This window comes from Castor canadensis, chromosome 8 (genome assembly GCF_047511655.1).
Source record: "Castor canadensis chromosome 8, mCasCan1.hap1v2, whole genome shotgun sequence".
NCBI lineage: Eukaryota > Metazoa > Chordata > Mammalia > Rodentia > Castoridae > Castor > Castor canadensis.
Window position 1 is genome coordinate 150366944 of NC_133393.1, and position 21466 is coordinate 150388409.

Genomic DNA, 21466 nt, shown 5'->3' on the forward strand with positions numbered 1-21466 from the left:
AGTGGGCTCCCCACCAGCAGCCTCAGGACGTCACCTCTGCCCACTGTTTGACCCATTTGCTTGTCCCTCTCCCACAGAAGCCAGGGCTCTGCTCATCAGCCTCACTCCCTGGACGTCACTGATCTCATGGCTCTCCTGCCAATCCAGAAGCTGACAACTCCCAACTTCTCTGCCTCTAGCCCAGACCTCTCCAACTGCCACGTGTTGTTTCCTGACATATGTAAACCCAACTGGGGGTTGTGCCCACATGTGCCCCCATGGCGAAGACTACTTCATTCATGGAGCTTGAGGCCACTGCCCTGGAGTGATCTTCCACTGCTCTTCCCCACTCCACACCTCTGATCCACAAGGGCACCTAACTCAACATGCTACCCATGCCCAGGCCCTACCTGTCTAGAACCACTTTGGTCTCACTGCTCCCTGCTGCCCTTGTGTGGCCACAATTACTACAGCAGAAAGACCCTGAGCCACATTCAGCCACTAACTTCAGGCTAGGCATGCTTCACTCAGAGCCTGTGGGTCCTAATGATCTGGCTGTGACCTGACTTCCTGCCCTCTTTCCACTCACTCCACAGCTCCAACATGCCAGTACGCGCCTCTGGAGGCTCCACACCAGTCCCCTTTTGGAGGGTTACCCTGGTCCTCTGTGCTCCCCAGCCCTTCCTTGCATTGTCACACCTACTCCTTCCACCCATATACTTGGCTTACTATAGTCACTGTTTCTCTCCCCCACACCTTCTGTCGTGTTCACTGATATGTTCTGGTGGCCACTGAGGTCCTGCTGAGCAGATCTTAAGTAAAATTAAGATAAAACAACCATGGGTCAAAGGACTGTGCCTGCCCAGGCCTTTGAGGCTGTGTGTGTCTCAGTCACTGCTATATCCACAGTAACTGCCACCTAGGCCTGCTATTCTGAGATAAACAAATCACCAACCTAGGAATATAGACAACCTATGACCAGAGGAGGGGAGAGACAGCTGGTGAATCAGTGTATTACCTCCGCTCTGAATAAGAATGTCAAACAGGTCATCCATATGCTGGCTTGAGGAGCTGTTCTCCTGTCAGACAGAAATAGAAAAGAATGAGAATTTAGCACAGGGGTGGCCCAGCCCAAAGTGGGCCTAGGTCCCTCCTACTGTCTCTTGAGTGGGCAGCCAGAGTGTAGCGTCATAGCCTGGACTCAGACTCCCCAGCCCAGCTTGTTGATCTCACCCAGCCCTGGCACTCCTGCCCTGTAATGTCCACCCTTAAGGCCTCTTGTCCACAAATTGGCCTTTGTGGCCCATCTCTCGTAGGACTGGGGTACTGCCACTCTGGTCAAGACACTGCTTCCTTCACCTGCTGTTTGGGCTGCTGGGTCATGGCCTCCTCATAGCCAGGTGGCTCCTTCTTCAGCAGAGAAGTGGGGGCTCCAAAGGGGGGCTGCGGAGGGTGCTCCAGGTCCATCTGGGCAGGTGGGCCAGGGGCTGGAGAGCCAGGCTGGGACAAAGGCTAAATGGGAGCGTGGGACAAACAGTGGTTGGGGAAGCAGGACCAGGCCCCGCACATTCCAGATCAGGGCAGAGGCACCTCCACTGCTGGGCTTCCAGAAGCTTTCATGAAAGCCACTGGGGAAGGAGGAGCACAGAATGGGGAGGGCATGGGATGACTAGCTTCCTGTGGCTTTCACCAAACCACAATTGGAAAGGGAAAGGCCCTGGGCTGATCCCTCCCTAAGAGCTCTGCAGCTTCCCTAAGGTTGCTCAGGCCCTTGACTCCCATTTGGGGCACCTGGTTCTCATCACTGTCTCCTCTATTTCCAAGTGCTTCAGAGGAGCCACAGAACGCCTAAGAGCACCCTCACCCTTGGCCTGGGCCAGGTGGAGGGTCTGAGCTGTGAGGGTGGTGGAAGCAGTGACCGCTGGCCTCAAGGGGAGGTCCCTTAGCTCAACAGCTGACACCTCATTTCCACAAGGCAGGGGACCTCCCCCAAATGCTGGCTCAGGCCCCCACCCTATGGGATAGTGGTATATGACAGGGTCTCAGTCTGCTGCCAGGTGCAGCAGTGTTCTGCTCTCAATGGGAAAGAGGAGATGTGGGGGCGGGGAGGGTGTCCCTGCTAGCTCTGCCCGCTCATGGCTATCTATCCTAACCAGGTCCCTTAACTTTCACAAGCCTTGGCTCCCTCCTCCCAGATGGGGTTTCTTCAGGTTATTAGAAGATGGAATGAAACAGCCTAAAACATCCCACCAAGCCCACTGGGCTGCCTTGGCCTTCCTGAACCCCAATTACCTGCCGGGGGCTCCCACTTGGCAGACCAGAGCCATCTGTATTCTTATTGGTCATGGTGAGGACAAGGTGGGTCCCTGTGGGGTCAGTGATGAGGGTGGGAGGGGTGACCCCCTTGAGGAGGCTGGTGCCCTGCTGTGGACCCAGCAGCAGTGGAGAGCTGGGGGTCTGCTCAGGCTCAGGAGGCCCCACTTCCTGCTTCACCACCACGGCTGGGGCACGAGTGTCTCCGTGGTTGGCAGTAGGTGCTACCAGCGGGGAGCTGAAGGGGAGAGCAGAGCCCTGGGGCTGGTGGCTCAGCTGGCAGCTGGAGAAGCTGCTCTCCTGCTTCACAGTGGTGTCCCCAGCTGTGGCAGGGGTGGGCTGCTGGGCCCGTTTCTCTTGCTCCAGCTGTAGCCGGAGAAGCTCCACCAGCTGCTGTTTCTGCCGGAGCATACGAGTCAGCTCCTCAATCTGCTTGTCCTTCTCCTGTAGCATCTGGTCTTTGTCTAGCCCCTCCAGCTCAGCCCGCATGCCTGGGCTCAGGCAGCAGGGTGCAGCACGAGAACCTTCCTCCTTCACAAGGATCTGCAGGGGCGAGGCCTGAAGGGTGAGCTGTGTCAGGGGTGATGTTATCATCTCACCAAAGGTGTCCCCAGGTGTGGAGTTCTCGTCACCCGTACTGAGCAGTGAGCGCTCAGAGGGGGTGGGAGAGACAGGGGGTGTGGAGCCTGTGCTGCCAAACTTCACCACACCATTGCTGGTCACTGTGGCCACCACCACCTCAGCTGGGGATAGGCCTGCCGCCACCAGGGCTGGTCCTGTGCTCAGTCGGGCTGCTGGGAAGGCAACCACCACCTCTCCAGCCTTAGACAGAACAGAAGTGGCAGCAGGGGCCTTGGGAGCTGCTGGGGATGGGCTGACTTGGTCTTGGTAGGCACGCAGGCGTTCAATCAGCTCTGTCTTGGTGCCTGAGACAGGCAGTGACCGCAACTTCAGCTCCTGCTTCAGCTCTGCCACCTGCAGGGATTGAGAGTCAGGACAGCGAGGAAGCCAGGCAGCTGGACCCACAGGCTGTGGCAGAGGATGGGAGGTGAGCAGTTTGTCAGGCCTTGTCCATCTGGGTTCAAGGCCATGTCAGATGTATCAATTCCTCAAGTATTCCAATGGCCTTGGAGGACAAGGTATACCCACCTGTGCCACCTGTGCCCCCTCCATCCCCCACCCATCCTCCCCTTTCATCGTCCTCCCCCAGTCCGCAGCAGGTGCTCAATAACTACTTCATTTGACGTAGTAAATTCTACACAGATGAGGAAACTGAGCTCACAGAATAAAACTTCTTTGAGACCACAGAGCTAGTGAGTGGCCAGGACAGGGCCTAAACCTAGGAAGCCTATGCCAGGTGTCCCTGCAAGTAGGTCTTGCTGGGACATAGGGTCAAGACTCAGGAGGGGTCAGCCTGGACCAGAGAATAAGACCATCTGATTAGAGTAGAGAAAACAGATCTGGCCCACACCCCTCCAACCCCCCAGGCCTAAGCCTGTGTCCTGAGCATGGCAGTCACCTGTGCAGCACATCCAGCTGGCACTGTCTGAAAAGGTGGAGGTGGGAGAAACAGGACGGCCCGGTCTACCACTAAATAGGCCTGTGGCCTCAGGTGCACTGTTCTCCTCCCAAAGGAAACCAAACTTTCTCTCACTGTGTACCAGAAGGCCAAGGAAGATACCAGATACATGACTGGTGGGTTGGGAAGGACAGTAGCCCCTATGATGAGGCTGATATTGCTATAATCTTGGCTAGACGGGCCTTGAAGCAGGTTCCAAGGTGCCCTGTTGCTGTGGAACAGACCTGGAGCCCTGCTCTGCCTCCCATGGTTGTGGTCCTGGGCAGGTAGCCCATGTGGGAGAGGCTGGGTGGCAGTGGGAAGGGGAAGCTACCAACCTTCATGTCATCCAAGTTGGCTGGCAGGGTTCCTGGTTTGCCAGTTAGTGGAGTACTGTTCTGACGTGCCAGCCCACCGGGTCCTGGGGCACTCGAACTGGAGCTGGTGGTGGTGGTGGAAAGGCTGCGTGCCAGGGGGGCCCCACCACTTCCCAAAGCCTCACCTGCTGGCCTGAGGAAAAAAAAGGCAGAAACATGAGCATCTCCCTTTGGCTTCTGCAGGAAGTGGCCTGCTTAGAGGCCCTCTGCAGGACCTAAGCCCCCCAATGTGTGTGCAGTAGCAGCTCCTACTTGGGCGGGGCAGGCAGGATGGCCTGGTAGCTGTAGTGCTGCTGCTGCTGCTGCTGCTGATTGAGGATCTGCAGCTGCAGGAAAAGCTGCTGCTGCTGCAGGATCCTGGCGTAGGAGGAGTCCAGGGCAGGCGCTCCCTTGTCCTGCTTTTGGTCCGGGGGGATGTACTGGTGGTACTTGAGCTTCTTCACCTTTGGCTTCAGCTCCTTGGCCTTCTTGCTGCGCTGCGACTTCTCGCTGGCAGACTTGGGTTGGCTTTGCTAAGGGCACAGGGGATGGTGCATCAAGGGTCAACACAAGGAGGTGCAGCTGTGGCCCATGCTGAGAATCTTCTGAGCACCCCCAACTCCTCATCCCCCTGCTCCATTGGCCCACCACCCTGCAGCAGCAGAGGCTCCTTGGTGCCTGGAGGTTATCAGGGAGGGGCAGGTGACAAAGGGGCTGTTCCTGGCACATCCTAACAAAGCTGCCAGCCTGGAAAGAAGAGCAACCAAACACATAGGCAAGGGTATCATCAGGACTCCAAGCGGTGTGAAAACAATGAGGCAAAACCATAGCTGATCTGTGGAACACAGGCCATGGATGCCAGAAGGGCTAGTTGTAGAGTGCAATGTGACCCTCCCAAGAGTTCTGCTCAGGCAGGAATTGTCACATGGACTTAAAAAAATGAGGAAACAAGCTCAGAGAAGTCACTTGCCCAAGGTCACCCACTGACCTTGATCTTCTGCCCAAGACTCCAAAGCTCCTGTTTATACCTCAAATGTGCCCCAAAGGCTCCCAGCTGGCACAAACTCAGGGTCTGGGGGGCTGGAGGACCCAAGCCAACCAAAGGCCAGCGAGTCACACTCAGGAGGCCCGACCTTGAGCAGGGAAGGTGGAGTTGGATGAGGGCAAGATGAGGAGCCTGGAAATTTCTGAGCAGATAACAGTGACAGAAAGGTAGCAGTGACAGCAGGGTTCAGCTGAGGTCTCAACCAGGTGGCTATGGGAACCAAAAAGAAAATCTGGCCAGAGATGTCTTGCCCAGACAACATGGACACATAGCAGTGAGGACCTGAGTTCATGGAGGTCAGGAAGAGGTCCTGGCTTTGCCAGGGTGAATGTTGAGGCCATGGAGCCAGCAGAACACTGAGTAGATGGCAACAGGTGCCTATGCAGTGAACCCTGTATATGGGCTTGGGAAGGAAAAAGAAGACCAAGAGCAGAACTATCCCAAGGAAGGTGGAAAGGAGCCAGGGAAAGTACAGCCACGGGTGGGGGTGGGGATGGAGTGTGGGGGAGAGCATAGACACAACTAGGGGAGGCTGGTGCCTGGGAAAAGCTGCTTGGAAGCAAGTGCTACAGAAGGAGAGGAAGGTCAGAAAGCCAGTACCTGAGAGGGGATGATGCTCAGTCCACTGGTGGCATGGGATTGCCAACCCACAAGAGGCTGTGGAGTACACCAGAAAAGAGCAAGCAGAGACAAACTGCAGACAGACCACTCTTTCAAACATGTGGTCAAAGGAAGGCTATGCAGTGTGATGAACAAGTTCAAGGGATGCAGGGTGGGGGAAACCTGTGACATCTGTGAGAAGTAAGGAAGACCCCATGGGGGCAAGAGAGGTGCCCACTGAAGAGATCCATGTGGAGAAGAAAGGCTCCTTTGGGCCTGGGGCATCTCTTAAAGAGGGCATCAGGTAGCAGCATAGATGGATAGGCGGCCCATAGTCTGCCAGCCATCAGTCCCTCCCAAGACTCAGGGCCAGGGGTGGCCAAGATGTTGCAGTCTGGGTGGGAGAGAGCTTAGAGAGTAAGAAAGGACAGAGCAGAAAGGGTGAGAGTGAAGCAAATAGGAGGGCTGGCTCCAAAGATCCTGGAAGCCAGGAAGCTATGTAGGGCAGGGAGGTCCCAGCATCAGTCCTTGTACTGCTCAGTTTAACATCAGATCTCTGTGTATGCAAGGCCAGCATGCCCAGAAGTGTCCCCCACACCAATGATACAAACCCTCCCACCCTTAGGTGCTCTAGGTCAGATCTTGGGGGCTATTAATGACTTTCTGTTTTGTTATCTGCAGTGCAGAGATCTGTTACTGTCTCAGGAGGCTGCTGAGCAAGGAATCAGAATGCAGAGCTGTACCCATGCAAGAAGACAGGAATGAGGATGTAGCAGCCAGGCCAGTGCCTGGTACGGTCTGTTTGCCATGGGATTGAATATGCTTTGTCTCCACTGAAACTCATGTTGGAGGCAAATGACCATTTGTACAGTGTTAAGAGGGTGGGAATTTAACTTGTAGTGTTTAAAGACAGAGCCTCTGGTAGGTGATTTGGGTTAGACAAAGCCATCAGGATGTAGCCTCCACAACTGAATACCGTTGACTTTATGAAAAGGACACACACACACACTGTTTTTTAACCATATGATACCTGCTAGCAACTCCATCACCAGATAACCTTTGGACTTGAACTAAATAAACATCTTTTCATAACTTACCTGGTCTGTGGTACTGTGCAATTAGCAATAAAACCAGACTAAGATAGTGCTCAATCAATGGGCTATGACAGCAGTGATGCCAGTGTTACCATGTGTAGTTGAGAGGTGGGAAGAAATTCCCATATCACCTCAGGGATCCTCATGGTTTCCTGACCACTGGGTGATGTGCACCCCCTGCTTCTGGAATGAGATCACAGCAGGTCTCTGAGGGGCCCAGGGAAGGGATGGAAGCTGCTGGCAGGACTGTACCTTAATAAGCGTAGGGGCAGGCTTGGCGGTAGGGACAACAGTTCCATTGGTGAGGCAGGGAGGCAGCAGAAGTGGGGTTGGCAGAGGAGGCTGCTCTGCAAGGAAAAGTGCTTCTCCAGAATCTGGACCCACTGGAAGTTGAGGAAGAACCTGGGAGGGGAGTGAGAAGTAAGTATGCTGGCATCCCACAGGGTGTGTGCCCACCTGCCCTATCAGGAGTAGGAGTAGCAGCCACCTCTTTGGATGCCATCATGGTTGGAGGACAAAAATGATGGACAGATAGCCAGAGGGTGGGAGCAAGGTGAGAGACCAGACTGGTGAGAGAAGAACTAGAAAAGGAAGGCAAAAGTGGTGACACAATATTGAGTTGGGGGGCACTCCAATCAGCAGGCTGCTCTGAGAATGAAAGTAGGCAGGCCAGGGAGGCTACAAAACCAGCTGTGGGAGACCCCTGACCCAACATCCTATCTCTTGGGTCCAAGTGAGCTCAGACTGCCAAAATTAAGGGCCTACTACTGGTATTTCCCTCCCTGCTCACCACCAGGGACTTGGGCAGCCAGCATCTGGAATACAGAAGCAATATCCCCTGGCTTCCTGTGGCAGAGGAGGAGCCACCCACCTGACTTAGGGCAGACACTTTCTCTGGACAGTCCCATCTGGAAGTGGGCAAGCTCACCTGAGTGGGGGACACGGAAGTGGCACTGGGCAGTGGTTCGCTGACTCGGGCCTCCAGGGGTGATGGCACCGAACCCTGGGACTCATGGCTGGCAGGTTGCTCGGGGGATAAGGCATCGCTGCTGTCCTCATCGAAAGAAGAGCTGTCTGCTACCTTTGGGTAATTCACCTGGCCCACTGAAACCCAAAGCCAGCATAAGACTCCACCTGCAACTCCAATGCACAGGTGGACAAGGAAGAGAGTGCTGCCCCATGGTGAGAGGCAGATATGAAGGGAGACTAGTAGTCACTCTGCCTTAGTGCAAAAGAGCTCTAGGAAGGTCATAGTCATGAAACAGGCAAGAGGCCTCTGGTCAAAGTGCTCCCTTAAGCTGCAGAAAATCCCAATTTTTAGGTTCTTGCTTGCTTTAAACTCTACTGTGTTTGATTTTGAAAGACAAGTTCTTCTCTCCCTCCCTTCCCCCACCTTACTTCTCCCTGGGAGATGAAGGGTACCTCTTTCAGAACCTCATCTGTGTCTTTAAAATGCTAAAGTAGTTAAGGACTACTCATCTCCCGGCTACAAAAAAACTCTTTTGCCCATGAGTAACTTTTTTTTAAATTTATATTTTAATTTTTTGCAGTACTTTTTATTTTTTTTGGCTGCAGTACTGGGTTCTGAACTCAGAGCCTCACACTTGCTAGACAGGCACTCTACCACTTTAGCAACTCCACCAGCCCTTTTTTGTGTTGAGTAGTTTCAAGATAGGATCTCACGAACTATTTGCGCAGGGTTGGCTTCAAACCACGTTCCTCCTGATTTCTGCCTCCTGAGTTGCTAGTATTGCAGGCATGAATCACCAGCACAAAGTATCGCCCAGTGATAATCGTCCATATTCTGAGAGCCCTGAATCTGCTGGTAAGGGACCATGGGAACTGGTGAAGGTGGAGTGTGCACAGTTCTTCCACAGGGCTGACTCTGTTCTCCAAAAACCAAGATAGCCTAAAGAGCTGGCTCTGAGGCTATAGATGGAGGGTATGCTGGAAAAGGATGCTTGCCTTACAGTTGTCATCGGGTTAATGGAAACTGACCCCCTTTAGAGGCCAGTGACTCTGAGACCCAGTGCCTGGACAGCTGAGACACCAGAAGAAATACTCTGCTGCCCAAAGCTTTCCTGGCTGTACCCACAGCCAAGCCTTGATGGCAGTGAGTATGTGTCCCCCTGAGAGCTGGCTGGGGGCAGGGAAGGAGGGCACCACACAAAGCTGCTACTTCTGGGGCTCAGTGTGGGAATCCCCACATGGGAACCCCAGTTGAAGAGGGAAGGAAAGGCAGGAACAGAAGCTAAAAGGATATTTCAAGAGTCGTGTCATAACCACTATGTCTGTATTGCCATGGAAAGAGGTGAACGGTGAGTTGCTCAATTACCCACACAGGAGGAACCAACGCGGCCAGGAAGGCAGAGAGCCATTGGACATGCCTGAGGAGCTATGCTGTGGTGGGAAGACCCCAAATGAGGAAAAGGAACAAGCCTCAATGGCTCGCACTGGGTTTGTCTGGGCTTAAGGCTCCCAATAGCCTCTTCCTCTCCAGGGCCATGACCGGAGGCTGTCTCCTCCCTTGGGACCGGCAAGGATGCACTTGAACTTCTCCTTTACTGGCTGACTGTGGTGACGAGCCAGGAATGCCACAGCTGGGCTCATTTCTCTGTTCCCTCATCTGTCCCAGCAGGGGCAAGTGTGTAATACAGAGAGGACTGAACCTGCTAACCACCTATATACTTCATGCCAATTGTATACTTACAGTCTCTTGCTCCCAGTAAGAAGCAGTTAAGTTATAGGAACCTGTTGTGGGACAGCAGCCAGGTGGGGCCAAGCATGTGACAATGTTAATCCAGGCCAGAGAAATATAGTTCCTACTCAGATCAGTCTAATGCAAAGAGCTGCTGGCCACACTGGGAAGACTGGAACAGATCACTCACTACAAATTCTATTTATCTTCTCACCTGTAGCCAGGCACATTTCAGGAACAGTGTTGGGTCCCCGCTCTGAGGGAGGTAATGTTCTAATGGCATTAGAGTAGAACAGATGTTCTGCAGGAGTAAAATGCAGAAGCTAAGGGCACACTAAGGAAAGACTTGGGTCCCTGATGGAGAGGATGTGACATTCATCTTTATGCAACTATGGGTGGACTGACGGGAAGGTGTGTGTGTGTGCATGAGCATAAGCGCGCGCGCGCGCACACACACACACACACACACACACACGCACACACACACGCATGAAGACACCAGGCCCCATTTCCCTTTTACCTCTCCAATCTGAGCCAAACATCCACCTAGGCCTGGGTTCCATTTTCTCCCCCTCTTCCCACCTCTTCAGCCTCTCCTGCCCCTCTTTTGTCTTAGTTTCATGTCTCCATCCTAAAAGTTCTGCAAGTCCAACCTCTCTTTTTCCTGCACTGAATTCTTGAACAAATAGCCTACAGCTACTGTTGCCAGGTCCTTACCTCCTACTGATTCCTTGCCAGCTTTTGCTGGCAAATGCTCCTTCCTCTCAAGTCACCTAGGATCCCCCCAGGCCACTGCCATGCTGTCCCTGTGAACCTCTTCTACTCAGCAAATTCTGACTTGACCTCCATGTTGGGCCGTCTCACATGTGGGTACTTCCCCAGCCTCTATGACCTCAATGTCCCTCAGAGCCATCCCTCTGCTGGGCTCCCACTGCACTGAGTACACATATCCATTATTAGATGCTGCCTATCAAAGCAGTTATCAACTGACCTAAAATGAGCACCACTGTTGACAACAGTAGCCACTATGCCATGAGTTTCTCCAAACACCAAGGACTGTGCTGGCCCTTTGCATCCAGCAAACTTCTGCTAGGCAAGTGAGTCAGCTACATGATAGGGACTTCAGCCTTTCTATTACAATACGCTAGCATCAGAAATCCTGTCTTTATACGTCAGTCCTGTCATGTCAGACTGAACTCTCTGAGGGCACAAGTCCTACTTTATCCATCTTTTGAGACTTCAGGGCTGAATGCAAGGCCAGCATGTTGCTGACTGGACAAGCATTTCTCAGACTTTGGCTGCAGTGTTCAGAACCAGTCTGACCAGTAACTAGAGGCTCTGCAGAGTTCAGGGAGGGAAACCCGGAGGTGAGATGGGACAGATGCCAATCACTGAACTATGAGGGCTCCTGCACCATATGGGGAAAAGGGTATTAGGGGCTCAGTGATCCAGCATTCAGTATGGTGGCTGCTGCTGTGAATCACATCAGCAAGGTTCTAGAAACTGCCAATGTCCTCAGCTCCAGAGCTCAGGATGAACTCACGCTGTGGGGTCTGCTCAGTGTTTCACCTTCATGCCCTGGCCAAAGACAGAAGTCACTGTCAAAGGGAAACTTTGAGCTCTTTCTCTGAAGACACAGCTTCCTCTGGAGAGGAGGGAATGTGTGTTGTTGTCAGGGTTTAGGTTGTGGGCCGACTGCAGTAGAGACATGTCTGTACCAACTACACCAAAATCTTAGTGTGGCCTAAGTATACTTGGTCTTTGTGCCTTGGTTCCTATCTCAGGGGACCTAAGACTCTTGGAATTTCCTGAGTTATAGAAGTATCTTTTATTATTGAGCTGCTTGCCCTCCATAACTTAGGAAAATGTTTATGCTATGAGGTCACTTAGCATCAGGATGTCACCAGAAGACTGGAACTTTCAGGGAACTACCCACCTCCGGGGAAGGGGAAGGGAGGCAGATGGGAAGGGGCTGGGATCCAGCTCTGGAAAATAAACTTTTGGACAAGAGTTGATGAGTTTACAGTTGCTGAACATGTGGAGGCCTATTTACATAAGTAAAAGTAAAGGGTTTATTTGAGTTCTTAAGTGACCGAACAAGTGATCAAATCCAAAGAGGGAGTCATGGGAACTGGTCTGTCAGAAGTACAGGTCATGGAACTATAAACTTCCAATTAGAATCTGCAGTGGGGGCAGCCTTTCAACTGAGCCCTTAGCCTGTTGGGGTCTGTACTAGATAGTGTCAGGATGGAAGTAGATTAAAGGACACACAGTTGTGTCTGCTCAAGAATTGCTTAGGTGGGGAAAAACAGCAAGCCAAAATACCAACACTGGGCCTGTTCCATGCCAAATGAGAGAGGAGACTGCTTTTTCCTTATATTATGAACTCAAGTTTGCAATCTTGACCATGACACAAGGGGTCCTGCATATCCTGACCTCTGTTCCCTCCCTCTTCTTGTGTGACACCCTCTTTTCCTATTCCTTCACTGGTCTCCCTGCCTAGAGTATATTCTCCTCCACTCATATCCATTAGCAATTCCTACTCATCCTCAAGCCCCAGGCTTGGTCTTCATCTTCTGATGCCCACACCTCCACTGTCAGGGTGGGTCCGGTAACCTGCCTCTGTGTGCCTAGAGCACCCAATGCTCCCTCCAGCACAGTTTCCACCTCTGTTCTGCACTGCCTGCCTTTCTCTGCCCCCCTGGTGGGAACTATACAGGACAGAGGGGTCTGATCGGCTCTATGGGGCTTTGGTTCTAGTATCCAGTACACTACTTGGGCCCATCAATATTTGTGGAATGAAGTATCTGTGACAGGTTCTAGGAAGAGTTTTCACTAATAAAAATAATATCCTTGGTATGTAAATCAGTGGTAGAGAATTTGTTTAGTGTATACAAGGCTCTGGATTTGATCCCCAGCATGGCAAAAATAAAACAGTAAGGTATAGATATCAGTTTTTTTTTTTTTTGCAGTACTAGGGATGGAACCCTTGCACATGCTAGGCAAACCGTCTGCCACTGAACTACATGTCCAGCCAAAGTACAGATTTCTAATTCTTAATATCACATACAAATAACTTGTAACTATCTACACTGAGAAAGAGGAATAAGCCCCTTAGCTGGCAGAACTGGAAGGAAAACAGGAGAGGCTTCTCTGTTATTTATTTTTGTGATCACACCTGCTTCTCAGGCTCTCAAATTCTAGGCCTTGGTTTCCTTAAGGTTATGCAGGGCAGAAGTCAAAATGCCAACAGTCCTGGCCCAATTCTGCCTCAGTCACGACAGTGCTTCCTTCCCTCCTCCCTCCTAGCTACAATCCACACAAAGTGACTGAGCCTCCTCACCAATAATGGCTTCCTTCAGGCTGGACTCTACAGGTAGGATGTTCTTCTCCACCAGCTCCATGGGGCCAGGCCTCTGTGCAATCTTCTCATTCAGGTCATCAGCTAATCTGGCTCTCTTCAGCTTTAGCTGCTTGGCCTGGAGGGAAGGCTCAGCCGAGGTCTCTGTCATAGGAGAGAAGGGGGTGCAGGAGGATGGAGGAGAGGCCCTGATCCTGCCCTGGGAGCTCCAGAGCAGCAGGAGCAAAGGCCATCTGAGTGGAAAGTATACCCAAGCAGAGAACGGTGGCCTGGCTTCAAGTGTTACAAGGGAATCTGTAACCTGGCCAGGCTGGTCCAGGACTCTGAGGTGGAGTTGCAGAGACAAAGAAGCATCAGATGAGGGAATGGTCTCTGCTCTCACTCAAACTTGGGCTACTGGGGCAACTCCCTTTTTGCTCTGGGCCTCAACATCTTCACATGCAAAACACAGGGTTCAGACTCAGAATGTTTCTTCCAGCCCTAAAGATGGCCCCAAAGTAAACAAACAAAAGTGGATATATTTTTGCTGCTTCCAGTAGCCAAAACTTTTCTTTCACTACAACTATAGAAAGAAGTGTGTGGCTGGGCCAGCTGGGGTCCATCTAAGATGAGCTTACCTGTCTATCACAGGTGCTCAGCTAAATGCCAGTGAGTGAATGAATGAATGAATACAAAAAAGAAAGTGTGTGCATTTTTAAAACGGATTTTGGAAGACAAAGAGGATCTGCCTTGGCAGAGAGAAGTGGTTTCGCACCAAATGACAGTGGACCCAGGAGAAGAGATCAGGACAAGAATGTGACTATGTTTCTTGGCATTCCCAAAAGCTAGTGGTAGTCAGCACAGCACTGCTGACTTACTGTGTGAAGTCTGTATCTGGCTCTTGCTAGCAGAGATGGGAGAGAGCAAAAACCAGATGGAAGAAAGTACTAGTGTTGTGTGAGAACAGGTCAAAATGAGAAGCATTTCCAACATCACATACCTTCCAAAATATGCATCCTGACCAGCTCCGATCTCTCCGGCCGGGAACGAATCTTCCTTTTCAGATAGTCCTCTGTCTATGAAAAAAAAAAAAATACCAAGAAACTCTCAAATCCAGGACATAAACTTATAGCTTGGAGGATCACAAAATAGGCCTTGGCTGCAGTGGCTGCTGCTGGTCACCTACGTAGTAACCATGGCTTATACTTGTTGACTACAGGGTTCTGAAGCAAGGAGGAAGCCTGGGACACATCAGCATCTAACTGCATCTGCAAAGGGCACCATCCTTTGAGACCATTTGTCCCTCTGAGGCTGTACTAACTAGTGCTATGACACCATGTATCAAAATTAGTATTGCATTTGGCAGTCACTCAAAATGAGTGACTCAAAATGAAATAGTATTTAAAAATACTATTTCTTAAGTGATCATAATATAAGTTCATCAAAGAAAACTAAGAGAACTAGAAAGCAAAACAAGAAGAATTTTAAACATCCACTATTAATATTTTGGGGTATTTGTTTCTAGTCATTCTTTCATGTAGAAGTTTGGTTTTGTAGAGTTGTGATCATACTGAATATAATTTTTATATCCTATTTCAAAAAGCTTAGCATTGCGTGATCTCATGAGCATTTTCAGTTCATTTTGAGTGGCTGCCAAATGCAATACTAATTTTGATACATGGTGTCATAGCACTAGTTCCTTAAAATCCAATGTTCTCACTTCTGCATTTATTAGACTTTAGGTGAGTCTAACAAATGTTTCTCTCAACAGTCATTAGCCCATGGCTAATTATAATATATGTATGACCTGAGCCTGTGTGTAACTTCTACATCAACATTTTTCAAATGGTAGGTCAAGACAATTAGTGAGTCAAGACCAGCATAAGACAGGACAGGATAAGATGGGACAGGATAGGACAGGACAGGGTAAAGTACAGTATGAAACAAAATGTAAGGGCACATTATCCTCTTCAGGAGATGGTATAAAGTGGCTGTGGGCTCTGGGGGCACCACCCAATCTGCAATGGGCAGAGTGCAGCCTCAGTTGCCACAGAGGATTGAGTAACAGGTATCAGGTGCTGCAGCTCTTCCCAGACAGCTGAAGGAGGCACATGTTGTAAGCCATCTGAATAGTAGCCCAGGTAGACCCAGAATGGGGTACTGATTAAGAAACTGTCTGGGGCTGGAAGAATGGCTGATAGTGGTAGAAAGAATATGAGAGACAGAGAGAGAGAGAGAGAGAGAGAGAGAGAGAGAGAGAGAGAGAGAGAGAGAGAGAGAAAATTTCTAAAGGAGCTTCTGGGTCAGTGAAATTGTGAAGGTGCTAGGTGCTAGGTGGCCCAGGGTGGCTTAGCCACCCAGGAAAGGGGGCATAGAAGCTGTGAGCCCATTCCCATGTAACTATGCATCTCTTTCATCTAGTTAGTCCTGAGTTGTATCTTTTATAACAAACAGTAAACCTATTAATGATGTCAAATGGCTGAAGTCTGACTACATAGAAGTTACTTGGGAATGGGTAGAAGGTACAGGTTCCTGATGGGAAACCAGAGAATCAGTTTGTTTCCAGTACAGAATGTGAACAGAAGGACTTTGTAGCAGTTATTAAAGCACTCATGACTGCTGGAGGATATGAGTGGCTAAGCAACTGATGGAAAAATGAATCAACCATGTGAATTAAGCAGCACTTGAGAGTCCCTCTGATTGTGACCTGAGGCTGCTGAAGCCACCAGGGATACTCCTTGATCACCACAAGAAGCTGCCTGCATGGAGTCACAGAATAGTTGGTGCCATGACCAGAAGAATGTGTGGAACCCTCTGGAACACAGACTGACAGTGCTGCATCTTATAGAAATGCAAAAGTAGCAGCCTTTTAAAGCTTAGACTGTTAGAGCTAGTTAATTAAAGTGAGTTATGCCATTACCAGTTTAATCTTCTCATTTTTCATACCTCAGTGCAGATAATTTTTAGTGTATGCTTAAATATGAACACAGTTATGATAACTTGGAAGTCATTTGTAAGCAGATTGCAAGACAAGCATATATTGGGTGAATATTTTTACCATATGTTAGGAAATAAAATTATTTTGCTAAAAAAAAAATCTGACATCCACAGACCTAGGTTTGAGTTCCAGCCTTACCACTTACAAGCTCTACAAGTTAGTTAAGCTCACTTAGCTGCATCTATAAAATAAAGACGCTGGGCACTGCTGGCTCACGCCTGTAATTCTAGTTACTCAGGAGGCAGAGATCAGGAGGCTCGAGGCTTGAAGCCAGCAAGGGCAAACAGTTAGAGAGACCCTGTCTCAAAAAACCAATCACAGAAATAGGGCGGGTGGAATGGCTCAAGTTGAAGGCTCTGAGTTCAAGCTCCAGTACCACAAAAATAAAATAAAATAAATAAATAAATAAAATAGACATAATAGCACCTAACTCACAAGAGCTGCTATGAGGATATATAAAAAACAGATTTAAGAAGAATCTTGCATAAAGAAGTGATTAGAAGGACAGTAGCAACTCTAATAGGTTCTCTTTGTTCCCTGCCCATTTGGGAGGCAGTGGAGGAACTGCAGAAGTCTCCAGACTGGGCCACCATGCAGATCCTTTCTACCTGTTGGTGCTCCTTTGGCTCCCAGAAAATGAAAACAGTACAGTTTGTTACTACTTTGGTTTCCAGTAGCCATAACTTCATTTTTCCCACTCACTAAGAATTAATCATGATTTTCTAGGGGGAAAAAAAAACAAAAGAAAGGTCTCCTGAGGGGTAAATATTTCAGTCTTTAAGAGAGGTGAGAGAGTTCAACGAGTTAAGTACAGTGGTGTGTGTGTGGGAGGGTCCTCTTTCCTTGACTTTATGAATAAGAAAAAAGAGGGGTGGGAGGAAGCATGTTCTGGTGACTTCTCCAGCTCCATCCACACTGGGCAGCAGGATATTCCCCAGGGGGTCCTGGGGAACTGAAAATGAGGGGGACAGGGGTGTTAATTGAGGTGCTGCAGCAGGAAACCTGGCTTGGCGTATGGTCCCACTTCTGCTTTCCAAAAGGTACAAGTGGATGCTGGCTGCCCTGGGGCAGATGGAGACAAGAAGGCTCTTTGGGAACCCTCTCAGAGGGCTGTAGGCAGGGTGTTCCAGATGTGGAAAGCCTTCTCATGGCTGCCAATCATCTACAAAAGGCTCAGTGGAATTAAAGTGGGAAAGACTAGTGGTCTCCAGAGTCAGTTTGGGGAGGGAAGACCAGTGACCACGTTTCATCATGGGAGGTGGCTGGGGTGGGATGAAGTAGCAAAGACAGAGGTTTCCGTTATTTGGAGCTGAGAGGCAGGGGCTGACCCATGCTAGACTGGAAGGAAATACAGGCAGCAATGTGATGAGCTCTTAAAATGAGCTCTGGAGGTCCTTAGGGAAAAAGGATGCCTTACCCTGGCCCGCTCCAGGCTCCTTCTCTGTTCATGAAATGCAGCTGGACTTTTCAAAGCTGTTGAGAGAAGAACCATAAAGGAATTACTTTTAGGGGCTGGGGATAGCTCAGTGGTAGAGCATTTGCTTGGCATGTGCAAGGCCCTGGATTTGATCCAGAGAAAGAGAAATACTTCTAGTGAAGTGTCTTGTTTAGTAGTACAATAGAGAAGGCATCTTAAATTCAAGTTAATGTTAGCAGTGCATTAACAGCTAGAGTGCAGAAGGAATGACACCTGAGTAAAAATGTGTCTTTAAGGTTCAGCTGCCCTGTTAAAACAGTTTTGGTCATTATAGAGCTTAGACTCTGTAATGTGCACAGCCCCATCAGACAAGCCTCTCAGGAGGGAGGCTTACCTCTCTCTCTCAGGAGAGACGCAGAGCTGCTTGCCAGACCCACCTTACTTTTTCAGTCTCAGCAGGAATCAAGTGGCCAGATGGTTTTAATGGACAGTTAAACCAGAAAAGTTTATGTCCTCTCAAGTGCCATTTCCTTATTCACTTCAACTGGTACTTTCATCTCTAAAGACTAAAAAAGCCTTCACAGCCATTGTATGGTTCATGCTGGTGAAGAAACACACTCTATCAGCAGCTGGTATCACCAGTTCTATTCTGGGGAGACTGCTACAGGGACCTCGGCTCCTACTTCTAGCAAACAACATTCAGTTGGCAAGCTAAACCAAGCCCCTTTACAAAGCTGCACTGTGAATGAAAGGTCCTTTTGTCAAAAATTTGCTGTAAGGTGACAAATAAGGATTTAAGATACTGAGGAAGAGAGGGGAAGGTCTGACTCACTTCATGTAGGGAACAATGGCAATAAGAGAGAAATTTACAAGGCTGTGGTAAGTTTTACTTCTGCTGCCCTAGGATTTCTGAGCAGCTGTGAAACTGTGTACAGAGATAACTTGCTAGGCTGCTGGCTGTGATAGGAGTGCAGGAGTAGACAGACACTAAAAGTAGCAAAAGCACAGATAGGACCCTATCCTGCCTGGGCCTCTATGCTTCCTCCCTCCCCTCCCCCAAGGGATTGGGTCTCAGCAACAGCATCCAAGAAGAAAGCTTCAAATGTCCCAATAGCACTTGAAGTTTTTCTTTTTGGTGATATTGGGGTTTGAACTCAGGGCCTCACACTTGCTAGGAAAGAACTCTACCACTTTACCACTCCTGCAGCCCAAGTTTGTTTGTTTGTTTGTTTTTTAATTATTATATTAGGATAAAAAAGAAAGTTTTAAAAGATTCTTTCCCATACATGAACAGCAGGAGGAGCTCTGAAGTTAGCAAATAATCTCAGATAAACCAACACAAATTCCCTCCCCAACCCACCCACTCCAGGGAGCCATCCAGGCTGTTCCAGAGATAGACAATGCCTCCTGAACCTGTTTCTACTATGCAAGCCTGGTGCAACTCCAAAATCAGACTCCAGAGCCCCAGTGTGATGCAACCTACCTGGTCTGGGGTTGATAGGCCAGTGGGGAATGAACATGCAATCTTGGCTCTCACAGATCTCAGCACATGGATGAGATAAGCAGAGCCAAGAAGAAAACTTCCAGTCCAGTGCCCTATCCTAGCTGTCTTTTCCGCCTCATTTTTCACTACCTTAGAATAGGTTTTTTTTTTTTTTTGAGACAGGGTCTTGCTATGTAGCCCAGGCTGGCCTCCAACTCATAATCCTCCTGCATCTCCATCCCCAGTGCTAGGATTACAGGTGTCTGCTACCACCCACAGCTAAAGTACCTGCTATGTGTCTGAGAAAAAGGTCTTTGTTTGTGTATTTGTTTCCTTCTGGTGCTAGGGTTTGAACCCAGGGCCTTGTGCATTTAAGAAAGCACTCTACCACTAAGTTACGTTCCTTGTATAGTATCAGTCTCCTACTCTAACAATAAGCTCCAGAGGAGCAGGGGAGAAGTTTAGTCTATTTCTTTCATTTCTCAGAATCTCCAATGCTTAGAGTACTGGGCAAACGGTATACCTCCAATAATTACTCACTCTATGAATTAATGAATATTCTGCAAGAAAAGAATACTAAGTAACCAGTGCCAGGACAGCAAGAGTATTCTCTTGTAAGTCGAAACTTTCATTAACAGCCAGAATTCTGGCTCTCATCTAGGATGAAAACTTCACTAAAGGGATTTGTGCTCTAGAGCTGTGTTTCTAACAATTACTACTGCTGCAACATGGGGTATGGATGCTTTCTGGGTCTCATTGTTCTGGAGAGTAAGAATCTGCCTACCTACCACAACTCAGAGTAAGCTCACTCAGAAGCAGATAGTCCACTTGTGATGTAAAGTGCTGCCACCATCAGACACTATAATTTGGCTGAGTCATTGGCTCAATTCCCTCACAGGCCAGTGAGTGCCATGGCTTATTGTCTAAAACTCTGGCCACCTCAATATTCTACACTGTCTATCCTAAGAGGTAAGGCACATATTCAACTTCTAAAAAACAACTTGTGTAGGGCGCCCATGGCTCACACCTATAATCCTAGCTACTTAGGAGGCAGAGACTGCAGTTTGAAGCCAGTCTGGGCAAATAGTTTGCAAGACCCTATCTCGAAAATACCCATCACAAAAAAGGGCTGGTGGAGTGGCTCAAGGTGAAGGCCCTGAGTTCAAACCCCAGTACCAAAAAAACCCCAAAAAACAAAAACCCAAAAAACTCACAAGATGTCTTGACAGAAGAAATAGGGAGTACATCATCTTCAAAGGATGATACACCACTAACAGGGGTAAGTGACAGGTGAAATGGCTGTAATATGAATTCCTATTTGGTCTCACTGAGTTAAGGGAATCTTCATGTAATAGCAAGAAAGAGATTAATATTCATCAAGTGCCCACTTATGTGACATGTAATGGTCCATATATTTTAAATATGTTAGCTAATTTAATACTTCTAATGAGTCCATGTGATAGGTAATATTCTATTTGATAGGTCCAGAAATGTTTGGAAAGGCTGGTAAATGGTAGTCAGGATTACAACCTAATTCTGACTGACCCTCAAGTCAAAAGTTCATTCTACTTCTCTGGGTTAGTTTCTTAACTTCTTCAAAAAAATAGAGAAGAAAAGAACCTGCTGGATAGGCGCCAGACCAAAGTAGCTTCAATTAGATGTACTACTTAGATGTAGATCTGAGTGTAAGTCACATGGGAAGGTCAGCTTGACCACAGTACTGAGCACGGACAGGTATAAAGAAGACCCAGAAAGAGAGGCCTAGGGACATCTCCGAGGGACCCCTGTACTTTCAGACATCAAAAGCCAGTTTGAACCTAGGGCTTACCATAGAGTATCCCTGAATTTGATATTAGGTGGTAAGTTGCGAAGGATGAGAAGGCTGAAGGAATTCATTAGCTGAACCAGGCCTGGTCAAGAGAACCAGAAATGATGACCAAAAGAAAAATTCAAGACAATAATGACCAATCCCAAAAGAATGTTTCATTTTATAACAACATTATAATCTCATGGAATCCTCTTCATAACCCAGGATGTAGGAACTATTAATCCAATGTTATGTATAATGAAACAACACTGGGTGAGATGCCAGACTACTCACTGAGGAGTGGACCCAACTCAGGCCCACTTCTGTCTTTCCTTTCTCTTCTTGCCTGAACTCTGACTAGTGTCTCTGTTTCTCTCAGTCCCTGAGTAACTCAGCTCAGTTTGTACTTCTCTTTCCCTATTTTCAGCTTTCTAACAGGTTCAGCAATTTTAAGAGCCACTTCTGCCACATGGAAGTAGGAGGAAGCCATGGCCCCTCTGTCAGGTTTCTGCCAGGACTTCCTGTTAGGCGCTTCCAGGTTTATCTGGAAGAACCTGGACCCGGGCCAGCAAGAGCTCCTGGCACACTAGGATTTGAGGTCAGGAAGGCACCTCCTATGTGTGTGTCTAGCCAGCTTTTGTTAAAGACACACTGTAGAGGGTAATTTGGTGACAAAGATGAAATGTAAGATGATACAGATAAAGCTCTGGGCTTTCTTGACGTAGGAGAAAGCAACAATTGAGAGTCAATGCCACCCAAGATTCCATGCTGAAATGAG

The 21466-nt window shown here is 48.9% G+C and overlaps 1 protein-coding gene across 1 annotated transcript in view; it reads right to left on the reverse strand.

The window, feature by feature from the left end:
• Mrtfa (myocardin related transcription factor A) overlaps positions 1 to 21466 on the reverse strand; it is a 103560-nt gene that overhangs the window by 3388 nt on the left and 78706 nt on the right. The window contains exons 3-12 of the mRNA XM_074084551.1: positions 17399 to 17454; positions 13984 to 14059; positions 12987 to 13148; positions 7874 to 8049; positions 7198 to 7347; positions 4480 to 4739; positions 4189 to 4360; positions 2272 to 3267; positions 1339 to 1491; positions 998 to 1058 (exon numbers count right to left, since the gene is read on the reverse strand). Coding sequence (XP_073940652.1) covers positions 998 to 1058; positions 1339 to 1491; positions 2272 to 3267; positions 4189 to 4360; positions 4480 to 4739; positions 7198 to 7347; positions 7874 to 8049; positions 12987 to 13148; positions 13984 to 14059; positions 17399 to 17454 — 2262 coding nt within the window. The remainder of the gene's footprint in view (positions 1 to 997; positions 1059 to 1338; positions 1492 to 2271; positions 3268 to 4188; positions 4361 to 4479; positions 4740 to 7197; positions 7348 to 7873; positions 8050 to 12986; positions 13149 to 13983; positions 14060 to 17398; positions 17455 to 21466) is intronic.